The sequence below is a fragment of the Rhinoraja longicauda genome, chromosome 3 (assembly GCF_053455715.1).
Source record: "Rhinoraja longicauda isolate Sanriku21f chromosome 3, sRhiLon1.1, whole genome shotgun sequence".
Taxonomy (NCBI): Eukaryota; Metazoa; Chordata; class Chondrichthyes; order Rajiformes; family Arhynchobatidae; genus Rhinoraja; species Rhinoraja longicauda.
The window spans coordinates 70,420,084-70,442,073 of record NC_135955.1 but is presented as its reverse complement, the minus strand read 5'-3'; the positions used below and the strand labels follow the sequence as shown (position 1 = coordinate 70,442,073).

The 21,990-nt window shown below is 41.6% G+C and overlaps 1 protein-coding gene and 1 pseudogene across 2 annotated transcripts in view; both read left to right on the top strand.

Annotated features, from left to right (window-relative positions):
* Nucleotides 1-13,281, top strand: part of wdr36 (WD repeat domain 36) — a 97,718-nt gene extending 84,437 nt beyond the window's left edge. The window contains exons 20-23 of the mRNA XM_078397027.1: nucleotides 2,257-2,376; nucleotides 2,927-3,008; nucleotides 10,831-11,018; nucleotides 12,800-13,281. Of these exons, the coding sequence (XP_078253153.1) occupies nucleotides 2,257-2,376; nucleotides 2,927-3,008; nucleotides 10,831-11,018; nucleotides 12,800-12,949 (540 nt within the window). The 3' untranslated portion in view covers nucleotides 12,950-13,281. The remainder of the gene's footprint in view (nucleotides 1-2,256; nucleotides 2,377-2,926; nucleotides 3,009-10,830; nucleotides 11,019-12,799) is intronic.
* A 3,850-nt stretch (nucleotides 13,282-17,131) lies between these two features.
* LOC144592079 (calcium/calmodulin-dependent protein kinase type IV-like) overlaps nucleotides 17,132-21,990 on the top strand; it is a 70,894-nt pseudogene continuing 66,035 nt past the window's right edge. Inside the window, exon 1 of the transcript XR_013547066.1 lies at nucleotides 17,132-17,575. The product of XR_013547066.1 is annotated as a calcium/calmodulin-dependent protein kinase type IV-like (transcript). The remainder of the gene's footprint in view (nucleotides 17,576-21,990) is intronic.

Sequence of the window (21,990 nt, the reverse complement as noted above, 5' to 3'; positions counted from 1 at the left end):
AGTCATACATTTTGTGTAAGGAAAAAGCAAAATAGAGAAAACAAAACCAAACAATTTTTCTTTGTATTGTAAAAAGTATTTCTGTTCAATAACCTTTCTATAAATAGCAGAATATACTCATGATTGGCCTGACATTGTACATGTAGTCCAAGAACTACAGACTGTTGGAAATAATAGTCGTTTTTCACACGTGAATGTAGCGCAACGCGTACGCGCATTTGTGGTGCATACGTTTTTTTGCTGAAAAGTTGCATTACGCGCCGTATTATGGATTTTGATGTAAAATTCTGAATTTTGGATATCAAAATTCTGAATTTGTAAAATCAAATGTTGGGAGGTCTGGGATATGGATGAAAGGGGAGAGAAAAAAGGGGAACTAAAAATGAAAAAGACAACCCGAGGATGGGGGATGAGTGGCTGGGAGTTGAAAGATGAGTGGCTGGGAGTTGAAAGTCCAGGACTTGGCTGATAGAACGCAAGTGTCCAGTGAAATGGTAGCTTAGTTCATGCTTGGTTTTGCCAATGTAAAAGGCCACATCAGTTGCACCAAATGCAGTAGATGAGGTCTGAGGACGTGCACGTGTCTGTCTCTGTCTCAGCTGCAAGGACAGCTGGGGTCCCTGGATGAATTTCCTTGATTCGATCATCCCTCCCGCCCAACTTGCCCTCTCCTCAGGTGTTTTGTCTGCAACTGCAAGAGATGTCACCAGTCCCTGCACTTCCTCTCTTACTTCCATCCAGGGATTCCAATGTGGCCTCCTTTACATTGGTGAGACCAAGCATCTGCCAATCACCATCACCCCCACCACCAGTATCTTCCTATCACTTGCCAGGCTTTGTCCCACCCCAATCTTATTTCCAGCTTTCTCCCCCCCCCCCCCCTACTTCAATCAGTCTGAAGACAGGTCCTAACCCTTTGCGTCTGTCCATACCTTCCATGGATACTGCCTGACTCGCTGAGTGTCTCCAGCACTGTGTTTTATAGTGGTGTTACTTGAAGATTATTTAGTCAATTGTGTTTAATTTTGTGCACACAGGTTGCTTGTGGACATTTTATTTGATGATTCACAATATCTGGTCGGTTTTATTCAAGATTAGACCAAGTGGACCCGTTGAGTCCAAACCTCTCCTGCAGTGGTGCAGCACCCCCTCCTCCACCCCTCCCCTTCACCCCTCCCCTTCACCCCTCCCCTTCACACCTTCCCCTTCACACCTTCCCCATCCCCCGACCCCCCTCCCTACCCTCTCCCTCACCCCCATCCCCTTCCTCCCTCCCGTCTCCCTCCCTCCCAAGTGGACCCGTTAAGTCCAAACCTCTCCTGCATTGGTGCAGCACCCACTCCTCCCCTTCACCCCTCCCCCTCCCTCCCCTCTCTCCCTCCCTCCTCCTCACTTCCATCCCCTTCACTCCTCCTTACCCCCTCCCCTCCCCTTTACCTCTCCCCCTCTCCCTACCCCCTCCCCTTCACCCCTCCCTCTCCCCCTCTCCCCCCCCCAGCCGTTGCCGGGTGGGAAATGTTCCCGTGGCCATGTGCCAGCAAGGGGGGAGAGGGGAAAAGCAGTGATGTCAGCCCTGTTTCTCCTGCGGTGCCGAAGCATCTCCTGCAGCTCGGCTGCAATCTGCGGCGGGGAACGGGGGAGACGGCATGGACCCGTTGCCGGACGGGGAGCGTCTCCCGGGGCCGTGGGTGGGGGATAGTGGACAGGGAGAAGGCACTGACCTCGATGGCATTTCTCCTGCTGTGAGCGGCGGGCGACGGCCATCTTGTTGGACCCTCTGCCAGAGCCTCTGCGGCGCACTGCAGTATGGGAGGAAGGTCACGTGGACCAATCGGGCGTGCGGGTCCCATTGTGACATCACACGCTGAAGATCATAATGAAATGGGTTTAAAAGGAATTATTTAAACTTTAAAATCTCTCTAGCTTTAAAAATGTAGCTTCAATTTGAATGAACGTTGTTTCAAATGGTGCCCAGGATAATGGTGAGTAAGGCGGGCCACAAATTGTGGTGCTATCGTCTACCGTTTTAGATGAATGCCATCTTTGAATCTTTGTCAAATAATAACTGTCTTAAGGCCTACTTTCATTACCTTCAGCTTTATTGAAAACTGGGGATCTTTTAATTAGTTAGAATGATGTATAACAGTTTTAGTTTGATATATTTAATAAAACATTTAAATAACATATTTTAAATCATACTATGTGCATCTGTTGCATTCTTATTGCTTATCTGGTTTTTGTTTGGCTGATCTACAGAAAAGGAACAAACCCAAGGAACCACCTAAAGTGCCCAAATCTGTTCCTTTCTTTATTCCAACAATTTCTGGCCTTGTGCCTCACTTTGCTGCTGCAGAACAACAAGGTGCTGAGCATCAGGTATGAGGAGAAAAAAAAACAATCATATTTTTATACACTTGGTGGTGTTAACATTATTTGCGTTTGATCAAAGGCCTGTGTGTAGGGCTTTTAAATATTTTGTTAGTCATAATTTTTTTTAATCACTTTAATTTTCCTGCTTTGGAGAATGTTACAGCAGTGAAAGTGATAACATTCTCAAGGAGTACTTAAAATCTTAGTATCAAAATTTAAAGCTCTGTTTTGTCATTAGAATCATCTTTACTCCACTGTAAATGGAGAATTAGATTTATTGCTTTGAAAGTTACAGTAAAAATGCAATCTGTACTATCAACAATAATACAGACATTTAATATATCTGAAGCAATATGGAGGGTTATTAAGAATTAATATAACCTAGATTATAGAATTCTCCATATGGATTCAGATATTAACTATCTGGGCTACTGTGATAGGTTTCACACAGATGCATTCTGTTTCGTCAACACTCAGGATAATTTGTACATTTGAATTTGATAAGTGTGCTGAGATTTATTTTTAATTCTCAAAAATATTTTGGTATTATTCTCAGTCCAAAGTGGTAAACCTGGGAGTATTGGCACAAAAAACAGAATTGTACATGCAGCTGGAAGGTGCTCTGAACACCAACAATTGTGAGTGACTTGTCATTATTTTCTTGGATATGCTTGGTATTTATTGCATTGATTTAAATTACACTACTCCTGATATTGATAATTACCTATTCATCATGAATTGTAATTAAAGATAAATAATTCTAAAACAATAATCAAATGTTTATAATTTCTCCTTCCCTGCACAAGCCTCCCATGTTTTGGCTCAAATAAAGAATATTTTCAGTCTGTCTTCAATTGAAGATTATAAAGGAAAAAGTGGAGTGATCCAGAAAAAGGTCCAGAGTGGACGAAGAGCTGAAAGAAATTAGCGTTAGTTTAAATAAACATGTATAGGGAAATTTAATGGAACTGAAAGCTGATACATAGCCAGGACCATATGACCTGCATCCCATGATTTTGAAAGGGTTTTCTTTTTAAGACGGTTGATGTACTGGCTGTCATCTTTCACCATTGCATTACATCTCTGATTGAAAGTTGGCAAAGTAATTCCACTATTTAAGAAAGAAAAAGAGAAAAAAAACACACTTTTTCTTTCTTAAATAGTGGAATTACTTTGCCAACTTTCAATCTCAGAGATGTAATGCAATGGTGAAAGATGACAGCTGAAGGGGCTGAAGATATAATAACCTGCCATCAATAGTGGGAAATTGCTGGAATCTATTCTTGAACAAGTGGTAATGGGACACATAAATAATAACAATAGGATTGAACAGTAGACTTGTGAAATTTATGAAAAGAAAATTTGTTTGGAATCTATATTTGCGATTGCATATCACCAAATAGGCAACGGAGAACCAGGGGAAATGGGAGATTTGAACTTTCAGAAGACCTTTGTTCAGTTGCCACTCTGGGTTATTTATTAAAATTAGAGCACATCTGCATGGATTGAGGATTGGTTCATTGGCAGTAAAGAGAAAGTAGAAGTGAATGGGTATTTTTGAGTTGGGGAATTGTGATCTTAATTGGGCATTGCAGGGTTCAGAACTAAGGTTCTAGTTGGCAATCTTTATCAATGATTTGGATGTGTTGTTCAAGTGTAATTGTTCAAATTTGCTGATGGCACAAAAATGTATGGTAATGTAGCTCTGAGGAGGATGCATAGACTTATGGGGGGATCTAGATGACCATTATGAATGGGTTAGGATGTTGCAGGAAGAGATATAAGGCAGAAACATGAGAGATAGAGAAAGTAATTTTTTTATGGTATTGCTTTTCAGATGAGCCTAGTTCTCTGAATCATAAAGCTGAAGTACGGATACAGGAAGCAATTAGGAAGGCAAACAGTGTGTTAGCCTCGAAAAAGAGAAGTTGAGTACAAGAGTAAAGATCTCTTACTGGCATTATATAGGGCCCAGTTAAATAATGTTATGTATGGTCTATTAGAAGCTAACTATCCTAGTTAGCTCTTACCAGCAACTCTGGAGGATATGGACAGATGACATTTTGGATCAAGACCCTTCTTCAGAATAATTGTGCTTTGAGGGGGAAAAGGCTGGAAGAGAAGTGGGGGTGGGACAAAGCCGGATAAGTGACAAGTGAATGCAGTTGGGGGTAGGGCTGTTTGGTAGATTGGTGGACAAAAAGGCCAGAGGTGAAAAGCCGACAAAAAGCTGTGAATGCCCCATGAGGCCTTTGTGAAGATGTATCAGATATTCAATCAAATTCTTTTTTGTTTCAATCTACAGGATTAGAAAATATATTTATAATTCTGGGAAAATCAAGTGCAGAGAACATGTGCAGGAAAATATTGCAGATGTTTTTACATTTCATCTGCAAAAGTTAGGATCAGCACTGTTGAGCTGATTTACGGTTCTACATTTGAAAGGCTCTTTTATGATGCTGTATTATCTGTTGTGAACCTAATTAAGAAGTCACTAGATTTTCAACTGGTTAAATTAGTTGGGTTTAAGAATGGAACATTTTGCTAATGTATTTATTTGCGAATTGATTTCCCCTGTTGCAAATAAACAATAATTGCATGCTTTTGATTGATGAAAATACCATTGACCAAATCCTTACTATCTAAAAGAGCCAGATAAAGAGCAGATCCAAAATACCCCAAAATATCATTGGAAAGTGGCTAAACGATAAATTGAGTGCATGATATCCAAAGTTAGTTGATGATGCAAAAATAAGTGGGAAGGCATGCAGTGATGAGAACATTTGGACTCTGTGACAAGATAAGCTGAGTAGGAGGGTGAAAACTTGGCAAATGGAATTTAATGTAGGAAGGTGCGAGGTCATGCACTTCTGAAGGAAGAATAAAAAAATAGAATTATTTGGAGGGAATTAGTTTTTCTTTTACATAAGACATACCCTTAGCATATACATACAGAAATTATTAAGAGGGCAAATGACATATTGGCCTTTGTTACGAGGGGATATAGATTTTAAAATCAGAAATATTGTTATAATTGTACTTACTGTTGGTGAAACCACAGTTGGAAAACTGCCTATAGTTTTGGTTCTAAGAAAGGATTGGCTAGCATTGCAGGTAGTTCAAATGGTTTTTGATAATCTATTGCTTGGATGAAAGCGTTGTCCTATAACAAATGGCTAAAATAAATCTTACACCCAATACAGCAAAGACACAAGTGATGAAGATCCACTCCAAAACCAGCAACCCTATCCTCATGCACAGCACTGCCCTGGAGGAGGTAGAAACATTCACATATCTAGGCAGTGTTGTGGACACCACCGGAGGGGCAGATGCAGACATAAAAAGCAGAATCAATAAGGCTAGGGTGGTGTTTAACATGCTCAGGAAGATCTGGAGCTCAAAATACATCTCAATCAACACCAAAATACACATCTTTAATTCAAATGTGAAGCAGGTAATGCTGTATGGATCAGAGACATGGAAAACAACAAAACACACAACAAACATGCTGCAAACATTCATTAACACCTGCCTCAGGAGAATACTAAACATCTGGAGGAGAGACAAAGTAAGCAATGTGGACCTGTGGAAAAGAACAAGCCAGGATCCCATTGACTTACAAATTCGAAAGAGAAAATGGAGTTGGATTGGACACACCCTCAGAAAACCTGCCACAAACATCACCCGGCAAGCCCTGAAATGGAACCCCCAAGGAAAAAGGAAAAGAGGTTGCCTCAGGAACAGTTGGGGAAGAGGTGTCCAGGCAGAAATATCTGGGAGTGGGCTCAACTGGGGAGATCTCGAAAGAACCGCCAACAACCGAGTGAGGTAGAGGACATTTGTCAATGGCCTATGGGAGCAAATGGCTTAAGAAGAAGAAGGTGCGAGGTCATGCAGTTCTGAAGGAAGAATCAAAAAATAGAATTATTTGGAGAGAATCAGTTATTCTTTTGCATAAGACATAACCTTAGCATATACATACAGAAATTATTAAGAGGGCAAATGACATATTGGCCTTTGTTACGAGGGGATTTAGATTTTAAAAGCAGATATATTGTTCCAATTGTACATACTGTTGGTGAAACCACAGTTGGAAAACTGCCTATAGTTTTGGTTCCTTTAAGAAAGGATTGGCTGGCTTTGCAGGTAGTTCAAAAGGTTTTTGATAATCTGTTGCTTGGATGAAAGCGTTGTCCTATAACAAATGGCTAAAATAAATTGGCTCTGTATTCTTTGGAATTCGGAAGAATTGAGGGGTGGTCTGATCGAAAAGGGCGTGCCGGGGTAGATTCCAAGATGTGGTAGAGTCTTGACCATGGGTGGTAATTATTTCTGTCTTAAGGTAGGCTCCTGTTATTTCCATTGCCATGGAAATAAAAACTTTCTCTGCCTTTCATTGAAACTGTGGCTGTTGTTAGACATGGAGTCAACCCATTGTTTCTTATTTCATTACAACCAACTGGACATTCTGTGTGCCAAATTTATTGCTGCAAGCTCATGAAACTGAATTTTATAAAGGGGGATTGTATCTTACCCGAGATTCTGTTCCACCCTGCAGTCATATTTATGTCAGTGTCTTAATTGCCACAGGTGATTTCTTAAAGCAGTTCCTGATTCAGAATCAATCAATCCTGAATACTTTTCCCTTGATTACACTTAATAATAATAATAATACATTTTATTTATATAGCGCTTTTCATATACTCAAAGACGCTTTACAGAGATTTTGAGAACATAGGGAAATTAATAAATAGATAAATAAGTAAATAAATAAATGAACAGAGAAAGGAGACAGTAGGTGAGGTGACCTTCAGTGGTTGAAGGCAGTACTGAACAGGTGAGACTTCAGCGATGTTTTGAATGTGGTGAGTGTGGGGGAGTCTCTAACGGTTTGGGGTAGTGAGTTCCATAGGGTGGGAGCAGCGATGGAGAAAGCCCTGTCCCCCCAGGATCTGAGTTTAGTCCGGATGTGGGGGGATAGGAGATTGGCAGCGGCAGAGCGGAGGGTGCAGGTGGGAGTGTGCCTGTGGAGGAGGTCGGTCAGGTAGGATGGGGCCAGGTTATGGAGGGCTTTGTAGGTTATGAGGAGGATTTTGTACTGGATTCTCTGGGGGATGGGGAGCCAGTGGAGTTTATAAACGACGGGGGTGATATGGTCACGGATCGAGGTGTGTGTGAGTAGACGGGCAGCGGAGTTTTGAATGTATTGAAGTTTATTGATGATTTTTGAGGGTGCGCCATAGAGGAGGCTGTTGCAGTAGTCCAGACGGGAGGTGATGAAGGCGTGGATGAGGGTTTCTGCAGCTGTGGAGGAGAGGGATGGACGGAGACGGGCAATGTTTTTGAGGTGGAAGAAGGCTGTCTTTGTGATGTGTTTGATGTGTTTGTCGAAGGAGAGGGTTTGATCAAGGATGATTCCAAGATTCCGGATGTGAGGTGAGGTGGATACTGGGAGACCATCAATGTTGAGGATGAAGTTTTGGGTGGATTTGGTGAGCATTTTTGGACCAATGATGATGATTTCAGATTTGTTGCAATTGAGTTTGAGGAAGTTTGATTGAAGCCAAGATTTTATTTCAGTAATGCAGTTTGTCAGTGTAGAGTGTGTGGTGGAGGAGATTGACTTGGTGGAGATGAGGAGCTGGATATCATCGGCGAAGCAGTGGAAGTTGAGACCATGACGGCGGATTAATTGACCAAGGGGGAACAGGTAGAGGATGAAGAGGAGGGGGCCAAGGACTGAGCCTTGGGGGACACCTTGGGGGAGGGGAGCGGTGGGGGATTTACAGTTGTTAATGGAGATGAACTGGTGTCTGTCAGAGAGGTAAGATTTAAACCAGGATAGGGCTGTGCCGGTGATGTTAAGGGAGGTTTCAAGTCGGGTGAGGAGAATGGAGTGATTTATGGTGTCAAAGGCGGCGCTGAGGTCAAGTAGGATGAGGATGTTGAGGTTGCCAGCGTCGGAGGAGAGGAGAATGTCGTTTGTGATTTTGAGGAGCGCAGTTTCAGTACAGTGGTTTGAGCGGAATCCAGATTGGAAAGTTTCATACAGGTTATTGGTAGAGAGGTGGTATTTTAGTTGGGAAGCTACAGCACGTTCCAAAACTTTGGACAGAAAGGGTAGGTTGGAGATTGGTCTGAAGTTGTTTGGTGTGTCAGGGTTTAGACCAGGTTTTTTCAGAATGGGGGTGACAGCAGCGATTTTGAGGGATGGCGGGACGATGCCAGTGGACAGGGAGGAGTTTATTGTTGCAGTGATAAGTGGAGAGAGAGCAGGAAGGCAGGCCTTGACAAAGCTGGAGGGGATGGGGTCCAGAGAGCAGGTGGCAGTTTTTATTCCTGTGAAGAGGTCAGAGAGGTCGGTGGTGGAGATTGGGGAGAACTGAGGCAGGGGCTGACAGGATAAGGGGGGGCAGGTGGTTTGAGGGGGAGCAGGTGCGTTGGTGGTTAAGGTGCTGTAGATGTTGTCTATTTTGCTTTGGAAGAATGAAAGGAAAGTGGTGCATTTGTCAACTGTGAATGATTGGGAGATGGTGTCCAGGGGGCTGAGGAGTTTGTTTATTGTAGAGAAGAGTGTTTTGGGGTTTCCGGAGCCAGAGTGAATTATTTGAGAGTAGTAGGTGGAGTGGGCATGGGAGAGGGCATCTTTATAGTGCTGTATGTGGTCTTTGTAGGCTTGGGAGTGAATTGTGAGACCTGTTTTGTTGCGGAGTCTTTCAAGTTGACGGGCATGAGTTTTCATCACGCGGAGTTCAGGGGTAAACCAGGGAGCAGAGTGGGTGAAGGAAACTGTTTTGGTTTTTATAGGTGCAAGCTGGTCGAGGCAGGAGGAGAGAGTGCGGTTGTAGTAGTCAGTGAGGTCAGAGGGGCTGTGGAGGTCAACGAAGGGAGAGGCGGACATTATTTCAGAGAGGGAGGATGAGAGCGAGGTAGGTGAAACAGAGTTCAGCTTGCGGAAGTTTATTTTGCGTTTTTGCTTTGGAGCTGGGGTGGGAATGTTGACGGACATGGTGATGGCTAAGTGATCAGAGAGGGTGGGGTCGGAGCCAGAGAGGTGATGTAGATTTAGTCCAGTGGAGCAGACAAGGTCCAGAATGTGCCCACGGTTATGGGTGGGAAAATTTACGTGTTGAGTGAGGTTAAAGCAGTTGAGTATTTCAGTGAAGTCAGCGGTTATTGTGGAGTCAGTGGAGTCCATGTGGATGTTGAAATCACCGAGGAGGAGGATTGAGGGGGAGAGAGAACAGAACTGGGTCAGAAAGTCAGAGAAGTCAGAAAGGAATGATGGGTGTGGTTTGGGAGGGCGGTAGACAACTGCCATGGCTAATTTTGTGTGGCCAGAGAGTTTGAAAGCCAGGTGTTCAAATGACGGAGCAGATAAGATGGAGATGAGGTTGATCTTGAAGTCCTGTCGGTGAATTACGGCAATCCCACCACCTCGGCCTTCCGAGCGTGGTTTATTGATGTAGGACAAATTAAAATATTTCTCCACGTAACTTTGGTCTGTGAGACTTAATTGAAGTAATTATTACAAGTTGTTTTCCTTCTGTGTTTTTTTCAGTAATCGAGATTTTCAGTTTGTCACTAGCATAGTCCCTTTTCTGCCCTTCCCTTGAAAATTGGTTCATAACATCGCAGTGGGTAAATGAAAACTGGGTTGAATAGTTCCTTAAAGAGCGATCATTTAATTATTTAAATGTAAAATGAAAAAGATGACTAGAACTCTGTGATTTAGATCACAGCAGCTCCATTGATAGTTCAAAGAAATGTGGAATATCATTCTGTTATTTTCAATATACAGTTGAAAAGATCCGTTAGCAAGGAAGGATGACAAAATTCTGATTACAGAAATGAGGCCAGAAATTGCAACACAGAATTTTTAATGTATATGGTTGAAGTAAGTGACACAGCAGCAATGTTAAAAGACCGTGTGTTCCTGATCTTTCTCATCACAATTCAATCACATTCACAGGGCTCCTTCATTTTTGCTGTGTCATGGTCTTGGAATATCTTCCACAGAGGATATACATTCTCCACTTGTGGGTGTACATTCACTGCCTGAATATTGCAATTGAAGGTGTGTAGGTACCTTCTGAAGAATAACAAGAGGTAGCAATATAAAGCTGGTCTTGCAGTGATATGTAAACTATAGTATAGTTTAAAATTTAATAGTTCTTGACAATTTTGAGTGCGGCTGTGGAAAAATATTCGGATTCTGTTCTGAAGCATTTATATCTTTGAGGGGGGTGGTGTGCAGAATTTTGTTCATTGTCATAAATTATATTCCACACCAAAAGAAATGGGATAAATTTGCATATTTTTCCCTTGTGTGGGTGATTTCTCATTTAGTTGCAATTGTTTTAAAATCTTGGTTGTTATAAATAATTGTAACCAAATGAACATTCAAATAAATAGTTTCAAAGGAATTGAAAATTAATTTGATTAATTTGTTTTCTGCAGATGACCATGTAATTAAACTTTTGAAAGGAATGGGACCGTCGAATATCGACATTGAATTGAGGAGCTTGGCCCCAGAAGGAGGAGGTTCTTTGAATGTGATGCAGAGCTTTCTTCAAATGATCAGCTACATGCTTTGTACAAAGCGTGATTTTGAATTGGCTCAGGCCTACCTGGCACTGTACTTAAAGGTAAATTTGGAAACCGATCATTTCATTTTGCAGCTTCATTTCACTGTAGGAGGGTGAAAGACACAATTCCATGTTTATCTTTCAATCAAATATTGCGAGATGAAATCAATGACATAGCATCCCATCCTTGTCAACACTGGTTGGCTGCCTCAAAATATATTTTTAAGAGAGCTCTCATGACCATGAATGACCACATGATTGCATTTTTTAAAAATTGGTTGATATAAAATGTTGAAGCTCAAAGTTTAATTATTGTTGTAAAAATTAATTCAGCAACCATTTGTGAAAAACAAAATCTTGTGATTATGAAATGATTCATCAAATGTTGTACAAAACTAAATGTGACCTCAATTAATATATATAAACTTCCATGTATACTCAGTCATCATTTTTTATTTGTGGTGAGCCAAAATACATTTAAGAACATTGTAGGCTTTGAAATAATTGAATGAGATTTGACAATTGAGCAGCCTATTTATGAAAAGGAAATTATATCTGAAGTCTAATTTGTTTTAAAGTAAATAATTGAATAATTAAGCATGAACTTGAGTGTAATGTCTGTGGTCTTTCAGAAGGCTTTTCATAAGGTGTTGCACAAGATCATGAAACAAGTGATAAATGATGGTAAATCAGAATGGGCTGTTTTCAATTGGCAGTTCTATTTTAGTGCACGTTCACACAAAGTAGCGATTATGATTATATTCATTGCATGAATGAAATCTCATGACAGTTTTTTCAATCATTAGGGGAAACCTAAGTATTTGGTGTTTAACTACTGGCATGATGATTTTTCAAATATTGAAATTGATTGAAATATGCAGCATGGAGCCAGGTCCTTTGGTCACCGAGTCCATGTCGACCATTAATCACCCATTCACATTAGTTCTATATAATCCCACTTTTGCATCCTCTCCCATCTTACCAGTGGATGTTTATAGAGATCAATTAACCTATAAACCCATATGTCTTTGGGATGCAGGTGGGGAGAGAGAGGACCAGGAGGAAACCAGGGAGAATGTGCAAACTCAACACAGGCTGTCACGATCGAACCTGGGTCTCTGGCGCTTGAGACATCATCTCTACCACAAATCTTTAAATCCATTCTTTTAAATTGGAATCTTTTTTAAATTTATGATATTCATAAGAAAATGATATGTTAACTGCCATGTTTGGAAAGAAGGATAAGATCCTTGTGAAATACATCAGTATTGTTTTAGATCAGTACAACCTAGGAACAGCCATTTCGACGCACAATATCTATGTCGAATATTGCAAATTAATTCTTTCGACCTGCACATGCTCCATATTCCTCCATTTCCCCAAATTTTCATGTGCCTATCTAAAAGCCTCTTAAACGCCACTATTGAATCTGCTTCCACCACCACCCTGGCAGCATGTTCCACTCTTGGTGTTAACACTCTTGCACATCTCCTGGAAACCTTTCCCCCTTGACCTCAAAACTATTCCCTCTAGTATTTGACATTTCCATCTTGGGGTAAAAAGATTCTGACTCGTTAACATATGTATTAATTATCTAAACTAGGTCACTTCAGGCAGTTCAGAGGAAACTTGGAGTTTCAGAGGCTAAGGTGTGACCTGATAAATGTATAAAATGATTTCACTGAAGTTATAGTTTATTAACTTTAAGTTATGTGGTTACTGAACTCATACATTTTAAAATATCATTCAGAGTCCACATTGCATCATTCATTATGCTGGATCATATCTGTCCTCATTTACAAATATGTTAATGTTCTTCTTTTTCTCTCCTGCCATTGCAGCTCCATCTCAAGGTTATTGCTGCTGAGCCAGTTCTATTGGAAGAAATGTCTAAAGTCTCAGTGCTGTTGGAAGAAACATGGATGCATTTGCAAACTCTATTCAATAAGAGCATGTGTCTCCTAGGCTACATGAAAAGTGCTCTGTTGTAGACTGAAAATTAGCACTTCAGTGATTTAGTGCCTATTCTACTTTATCACACCCACACGTTATTATGCCACTTTTTGTTTTGTTATATACTGTGCGTTGTCATGGATAGAAATTGCATTTTAGATACAATTTCTCCATTTAAGGTTTTAAGTATTCTGTTGACTATGATTTCGCAAACTTGTGGTACTGATGGCTTATTTTAATATAGACCTAAAATAAGTTTATATAGAGGAGAAAATTGTCCAAACCTTACCAAAGTATGCATTTTGTGGATCATCTATTTTCTTTATATGCTCCAGTTATTTATCATTATTGGTAATATGTAAATAAATTTTATTATGGAATTGTCATCTGTATTTTTGCAAGGTTCTACATTGAATTAAAAATAATGTTTTATAGAATTAACCATTTTATGTACTCGCATTATCTATTGTTTTGTATATTTTATATGGTCCTAAATTAAACCTGGCTATTTTATTAGTTACTAGACCATGTGGACCCTTTGGGCCCATTCCTTGTAGAAGGGGGACAGGGAAGGGGAGAGGGTGCCACTCACCTCGGCCCCATGGACCCAAAGCCTCTCCTGTATTGGTCTAGCACCCTCACCTCACCCACTCACTCCCCCTTATCCCCCCTCCTCCCCCCCATTCACCCATTCCATCCCCCCCCACTCCCCCCACCCCCACTCCCCCCCATTGTTGCGCTGTCGTGTACAGGCACAAATATATTAATGTACACACAAACAAACAGTTTTATATATATATATATATATATATATATAGTTATACCTCTGCAAAGTAATAATCAGAAGAATTATTACATAGATCTATTAATGTTATTGAATTATATAAACAATACTCATTTAGAAAGGAGGATCAATGCCAATATGCACAAAAATATTGGGAATTATAGCTTAACAGGCTAAGAAATAAGAAAGACAGAATAAGGTCATGGTGAGGAATAGGAAAGGAGTAAACCAATTAAAGCATGCAGTTAATTTGACATGAGAGAACTTGCGTAGGATGCAAGAATGGTGAATATTAAATATGTAATTAGCACATAAGTAGTGAAGCTGTAGAACTAGCAGTAATAGGGAAAAGTGCATAACTAAAGATCTGTCCTGGCCCAGCATATTATTGCAATTACAGGGAAAGCTCATCAGGCCTCTACTTCCTCTGAAGTTTGAGGAGATTCGGTATGTTGCTAAATATTCTGTTGAACTTCCATGGATGTACAGTTGACAGATGCTGACTGGTTGTAACGCAGCCTGGATTAATAATTAATGCCCAAGAATAATGAAGGCTCCAGAAAGTAATGAACATTTCCCAGTCAATCACAGGTATTGACCTCCTCACCATTGAAGGGGTCTACATGAAGTGCTGCCTCAAAAGCAGCTAATATGAAAGACCCACACCATCCTGGCCATGCTCCCATCTCGCTACTACCATCGGGAAGAAGGGTACAGAAGTCAAGTTTATTTGTCACATACACATACACGATGTGCAGTGAAATGAAAGTGGCAATGCCTGCGGATTGTGCAAAAAAAATTACAATTACAGCATATAAATTAAAATTAATACAGAAAAGAAAATTTATAGTTATAAATTTGGAGTTATAATAGTTAACAGTCCTGATGGCCTGTGGAAAGATACTCCGTCTCATCCTCTCCGTTTTCACAGCATGACAGCGGAGGCGTTTGCCTGACCGTAGCAGCTGGAATAGCCCGTTGCTGGGGTGGTAGGGGTCCCTCATAATCTTGCTTGCTCTTGATCTGCACCTCCTGATGTATAGGTCCTGCAGGGGGGCGAGTGTAGTTCCCATGGTACGTTCTGCCGAATGCACTACTCTCTGCCGGGCCTTCCTGTCCTGCGCATAGCTGTTCCCAAACCAGACTGATGCCCAAAAACTAACCTTCCAGTTCAAAAACACCACCTCCCCATCAACCATCTGGCTGTTGAATCACACTGCTTTACCCTACCTCAGCAACGATGTGCAATAGACTTTGTTTAGGTTGTATTTCATACTTCGCTTTGTACGATTACATAGAATAATTCAGGTACATGCTCTTCAGCCCATAATGTCTGTCCTAACACACATCCCTGCAGAACATCACTTGTAACAAACCTGCAACCAGAATAACATCCTTCCACTACTATCTTATTTATAATATGGGTAAATCAATTCCCAATCCACTGTGGATCTCATGCATTTTAATCTTCTAGATCAGCCTACGACGAGAGAATTTATCAAATACCTTACCAAATTCCATGTAGTAAACATCCACTGCCATACCCTCATCAATCACCTTTGTAATCTCGCAAAAAAACAAAAATTAGTAAGACATGACCTGCTATGGACAAAACCATGCTGAGTGCCTGTATTTATTCCATCCTCTTCCAAATGCTATCCTGAAGTATCCATACCGGTAGCTTTCATACCGCAGACGTGAGTTTCACCGACCTTTGACTTCCTGGATTATTTTACCTTCCCTTCTTAAACAGAAGTTAAACAGAACAGGAACAACATTGGCCATTCTCCAGGACTGCCAGACGCTAGAGAGGATATTAAATCTTTGTCAAGGCCTCTGAATTCTCCCCCCTTGTCTCAATAACCTAGGATGTGCCTGTGCAGCTGCAACAAGTAAGAATCTCATTATTCTGTTCCCGGTGCATATAACAATTAAACACACTTAACTCTCAAGACTTTCTTTTGTAATCTGGGCAATGGTTTTGAGGAGGGAGTTTCAAATTTTAGACCCAATGAAGATGGAGTGTTGATATTTCTAAATCGGTGTGCTTGAGATTGGTAGGTGTAACCTCAGAACCAGCAAGTAAATGGGATAACACTCTTTACTGTTTTACTGCCGTATTTGGCTTGGATGGTTTTAAGCTTCTTGAGAGTTGTCCTATCCCTTTTCTCTCGTAATATAAATCGTGAGATTTATATTTACTTTCATTGTACTAAATCATGTTAGTTCCTATTCAAATATATTCTTTCCTTGAAATTTGTTATCTGTAGCCTTGAAAAAGATGGTTTGCCCAAAAGTTGTCTCAGATTTGGAAAGATTCTAGACTTATAATGGTCATGTATTTGTAGTGTGTTTTACTTTTTTCCTTTACAGGTTATTTACCACTGCCTATAAACCTGCAGAGACATAAACTGTGATAACAAACCATTTGGTAGATAGCAAGCAAGAGTGCCACTTTTATGTTAAAAGTACAGTTAGATGGAATGTGAAACCAAGGTCCTATTGATTGACTGGGTAACTTTCCTACATATTGGCCAATATTTATCCCTCAATTATTGTCAATGTAAACCTCACCTTTGACACGGTTTATTATTTCTTTCACATGTACGTTAAGACTATCCTTTTCAGGATAAAGTCACTTCTGTACAGACTTGGAAAAACTAAATTGTTCCCATTAATGTTTTTATGTAGAGTAAAGATATTTGGTTGTGTAAGAAGGAGCTGCAGATACTGGTTTAAACCGAAGATAGACAGGAGTAACTCAGTAGGACGGCCCTTTCTCTCTATAGATATTTGGTTGCTTCGTTTGGAACATTACTGGGACGTTTGATCGGAGGTTGAAACTGTTTCCACTGGCAAAAGTAGTAGTGATATTTTTTTCAAAGAGCTAATGCTAGTAAACTGAACAATTCTCTTGATTGCTTAAAGAATTGGAAGGAATAGCACATTCCTAATAGCACGCTGTGAAATCCTTTGCAACGGGTTTGTGGTTTTTCTTCATTGATGCTACCTGAGCTGTGGAGTTTTTCCCCCCAGTGTTTTTCTTTTGCATATTTCCAGGGTCTGCAATGTTTCACTTTGGGTTATTCACGTCAATCTGTGGTCTAGCCTCAGCCGCCACCGCGTCGGGAACGGCGACCGTTACTCCCACACGCACGTGCCCATTTCAAACTCCCAGTCACTGCACACACCGTACCCTTCACTGGAACCGGTAATTTTGTCATATAAAAGGATCTATAAAACTTAAACCTGCTGATCCATAGACAACACTAGTTGGATTTAGTACAGTGATAACGGCGAAGTTTGACAGCGCAAACTATGACAACAGTAAATGCGTTATTTAAGAATTGAAATGCAAGTCGCTGCAAGTTGCACATGGGAGTGGTAATAGGCGGGTGCTAGGACCCGTGCAAGCCGAGAGCTGTGCATGTTTGGAACATTCAGGTCATTGGAGTGAATGGGTCCTTCTGCTAAAAACAAGGAGAGGTTATGCACACCCGTGGCTCTCGCCCCCCAAACTTCGCCGTTGTCGTTTTGAACATAGGGGTTAGCTCGGTGATTTCGCTGAAATCAAGGGAAGGAATCATACGTTGTTGGAGACACGAGAGACTGCAGATGCTGGAATCCTGAGCAAATCACACGCGCCCGCGCCCACGCGCCCACACCGGCTCTCAACGAGCCCGTTGGTCGCGGGGCGCTGTGAGTGCAGCTGTTCGCGTCCACCGTGAAGTTAAGGCAGTGGAGTTCAGCCGCCCGTAGCAACGATGAAACTTGCCAATGGCAAGAATGTTACCAGTGCAGCGTCGAGTTACTGGGTTGATGGGTCCAACAAAGAGCACATCCTGCAAGATTACTACGATATAGAAGCAGAACTGGGACGGTAGGTCAGCAACTGATTCCATTTCGGACATTTCATCAGCTGCTCAAAATATTTCTAAATACCGTTTTGTTGTTGCAGGTTTGATTAGGGTAATGTTGGGGGCAGGATATCACTATTCTTTCTTCGTTAAACTTCCAAACAAATATATTTTTTAATCCTGCCCGTTTCCCTATTTATTGTCTGAGGTCCAAGGCAAAAAGAACAAGATTGATGCATAGAAGTAAATATGTATAAATAATATTAACACGAAAATTCATTGGGACGAAGCAGTCCCAAGTTTATTTTCATGTTATCTGTTGGCTTTCATAATTACGTAACGAATGGCGTTCAATTCACAGGTAAATACCGCATTGCCTTGCCTATACTACACGAGGATAATGGATTTATAAAACCGTATGTCCTAAAACTTCGTAAAATCCAGGAAGAATGTGGACGGGTTGGAAAGGGTGCAGAGGAGGTTTACCAGAACGATGCTTAAATTAGAGGGTATGGACCACATTGAATAGGTTGGAAACTTGGATTTTTTTTCACTGAAACGCCGAAGGTTGAGGGGAGACCTGATAGAAGGATGTAAAATGAAGAGGCATAGATAGGATATACAGTCAACCTTTTTTCTAGGATGAAAATATCAAATACTAGAAGGAATAGCTGGGATTGTAGTGGAGGCAGATATGATGGTGGCATTTAAGAGACTGTTGGTTAGGCATGTGGAAATGGTTGGACATGAAATGTGTAGGCAGATAAGAGTTGGCATACTGTCCCCATCATTGACTGCATCTCCCCACTGTCTTCATGAGCAGCCAACATGTTCAAAGGCTTTCTCAGCCGAATCATTCTTCTTCCTCTTCCCATTGGACAGCTGGTACAGAAGCTTGAAAGCGTGCTCCACCAGACTCAGAAACAGCTTCTGTCCCTCTGTTACCAGACATCTGAATGGTGTTTCCATTAGCTAAGGTACTGTCTGATTTTCCTCTACCTGATGGAAGAAATTGGACTTTGTCTCTGAAAATGTAATGTAATGCAAATGTAATAATACGGTGATTATGGGAGATTTCAACATGCAGGTAGACTGGGAAAATCAGGCTGGTAATGGACCCCAGGAAAGAGAGTTTGTGGAGTGTCTCCGAGATGGATTCTTAGAACAGCTTGTACTGGAGCCTACTAGGGAGAAGGCAATTCTGGATTTAGTGTTGTGTAATGAACCTGATCTGATAAGGGGACTCGAGGTAAAAGAACCATTAGGATGCAGTGATCACAATATGATAAGTTTTACTCTACAAATTGAGAGGGAGAAGGGGAAATCGGAAGTGTCAGTATTACAGTATAGCAAAGGGGATTACAGAGGCATGAGGCAGGAGCTGGCCAGAATTGACTGGAAGGAGGCCCTATCAGGGAAGACGGTGGAACAGCAATGGCAGATATTCCTGGGAATAATGCAGAAGTTGCAGGATCAATTTATCCCAAAGAGGAGGAAAGATTCCAAGGGGAGTAAGAGGCACCCGTAGCTGACAAGGGAAGTCAAGGACAGCATAAAAATAAAAGAGAAGAAGTACAACAAAGCAAAGAAGAGTGGGAAGCCAGAGGATTGGGACTTTTAAAGAGCAACAGAAGATGACTAAGAAGGCAATACGGGGAGAAAAGATGAGGTACGAGGGTAAACTAGCCAATATTATAAAGGAGGATAGTAAAAGCTTTTTTAGGTATGTAAAGAGGAAAAAAATAGTCAAGGCAAATGTGGGTCCCTTGAAGACAGAAGCGGGGGAATTTATTATGGGGAACAAGGAAATGGCAGACGAGTTGAACCGGTACTTTGGATCTGTCTTCACTAAGGAAGATATAAGCAATCTCCCAGATGTTCTAGTGGCCAGAGATCCTTGGGTGACGGAGGAACTGAACGATATCCACATTAGGCAGGAAATGGTGTTAGGTAGACTGATGGGACTGAAGGCTGATAAATCCCCAGGGCCTGATGGCCTGCATCCCAGAGTACTTAAGGAGGTGGCACTAGAAATTGTGGACGCATTGGTGATCCAAGGGAGGGGTTGGGGAGTGGGGGAGGAGGGAGTGGGGGAGGAGATGGTGTTGCACCAATGCAGGAGTGCTTTGGGCCCAACGGGTCCGGATGGATGGATGGATCTGTCTGTCTGTCCTCACCGTCGTCCCTTTGGCGCTAATGGAAGAAGTTTCATTGAAATCAGTGTTATATTTTTTACGTTATTCACATTTTAAAGTTTAAATCTATCTCCTAGGGAGGGAGGGAAGGGGGGGGATAAGGGGGGTTGAGGGGGATGGAGTAGGGGGGAGGGGAGGGGTGGGGGAAAGGGGGTGGAGAATGGGGGAGAGGGTGCAGCACCAATGCAGGAGAGGTTTGGGCCCAACGGGTCCACTTGGTCTAGTATATATTACTAAAACACTCGGTTTGTTTGTGCGTATGTGTGCACCATGCCGTTGTTCTTCTGCACAGCCAAAACGGTACACGATAGCACCACAATCTTTGACCCACCTTACTCACCATTAACCTGGGGAACGTTTGAAACAACTTTCATTCAAATTGAAGCTACATTTTTAAAGCTGGAGAGATTTTAAAGTTTCCAAAGAAACTGATTGGCCATGCACCTCAGGGGGCACCCTTGTCATGGTGCATTTCTTCCCTGACCTTCTTGATCTTATTTACTTCTTGAGAAATGTGGGCAGCTAGGTCAGTAATGTTAGAGGATTCATCAGGGATGTAGGTAGAACTCCTGTCCTACTACTGCACAGGCCCCCCCCTTGTGCTGCTAAAATGAAATCTAATGCCATACGGTTCTGCAATGCCACGGTACGGAGGGCTACTACCTCAGCTGTCAAAGAGGAGATGGCTTTCTGAGTATCCGCAAATGCATCAGCAGTGGCATTTGCCAACATTTCCATTGCAGAGGCCATGTTAATCAGTTCGCTTGAGATGCGGGCTGTACCATAAAAGGGAAAGGCAATCTTCCAGAATCGTTCAGACTCTGAGATACCTCGTTTGGACCTTAAGGGAATGTATATTTCAGCCAAATGCTGCACGGCTCTCAGATGAGGGACAATATACGCTAGGTAGCAGAGGCCCCTCCAATGGGTGGAGCCCTTCAGCCTGTCCCATCCTTGATCATCTCCAGGTAGCAGCCCAGGCAGCCAGGGGTATGCCCATGATCCACATACATAATAAGTACTGTTCAGCGGTCGGGATGGTCCCGTATGCCAAATTGAGGTGCAATTGCTGCTTCCCAAAAACACCCGCTACCCTCCATTTGACAATGACAAATGGCATCGACTAGTCGGTGAGGGTGAATGGCCAATTTAAATCATGGTATGTTCCCCACTCTAGCCTCATTTACCATCCTGCGTGGTCCAAATGGTGGTGTATACCATCCTGCAAAAATTGATTAGTTTCCTACTCTCGATAGAGGGACAAACACCTTTGTGTTATCGGGACCTATACGATATTGGCCTCCACCTACACAGCCATTACCCTGGATGACGTTATGAAAACAGTAAGCAGCTCGGACCTCTAAGATTAAAGGGAATGGGTAAGAGAGGTATCCCTTCCCCACTGGTATGGGGAACTTGGGTACACACCCAGCACGAACTGATATTGCTATGGAGAGCAAACCCGTAACTCAAGGATAAAAATACATTTTTTTCTTAATCCAGCCCTTCTGGGCCAGTCCCAGAAGAGCAAGAAGAATCAACAGTCTCATATTTTATCTTTCAATTTTCCAATACGCTTGCAATCGGTCAGGTGTATCCAGCGAGGGTTGTTGTCGATTTTAACGGCGGTTGGTGTGGTGAGTAGTATCCTTCTTTTATGAAGTGTTCTTATTTTTAACCCAGATTTGGCCCCTCTAGTCTACCACCGGCTCTCAGCGTACACCATTTGTCCATTTCCCCCATAATTACTCAGCTCCACTCAATTTCCATCTGTTTTGTGAAATCTGATAGGAATTAAACTAATACTGAGAGCTTGCTGCATTTATATCTGATTCCAATATCAGGCTGATCCAAAGAAATATGCAGTTTGGGAAATTTAGGATACGGTAGAGGATTAATTTTTCTTTTGCAAATTTAAATAAATTGTGACAAATTAAACCAAGGGTAGAATGATTGACTGCATGATATATTTTATAGATTGCAGGGAAACTGAAGGAAATGCAGGCAAAGCAGTACTTGAATGTCTTTCAATTTATTTGAAATACAAAAGCGGAGCTGATTATTATAAAAATAAGAGAATGTACATCATCAATTTAAACGTTTATTGATTGATGGCTGTGTTTAATTGATTTTGGGAAAATGAAAACAGTGTCTCCACACAAATCAGCTAATCTGTATACCAAGCACGACATTTGCCCAAAAGTGTTTGATTGTAAGTGTTCAAATATTCCATTGCAAGTGAA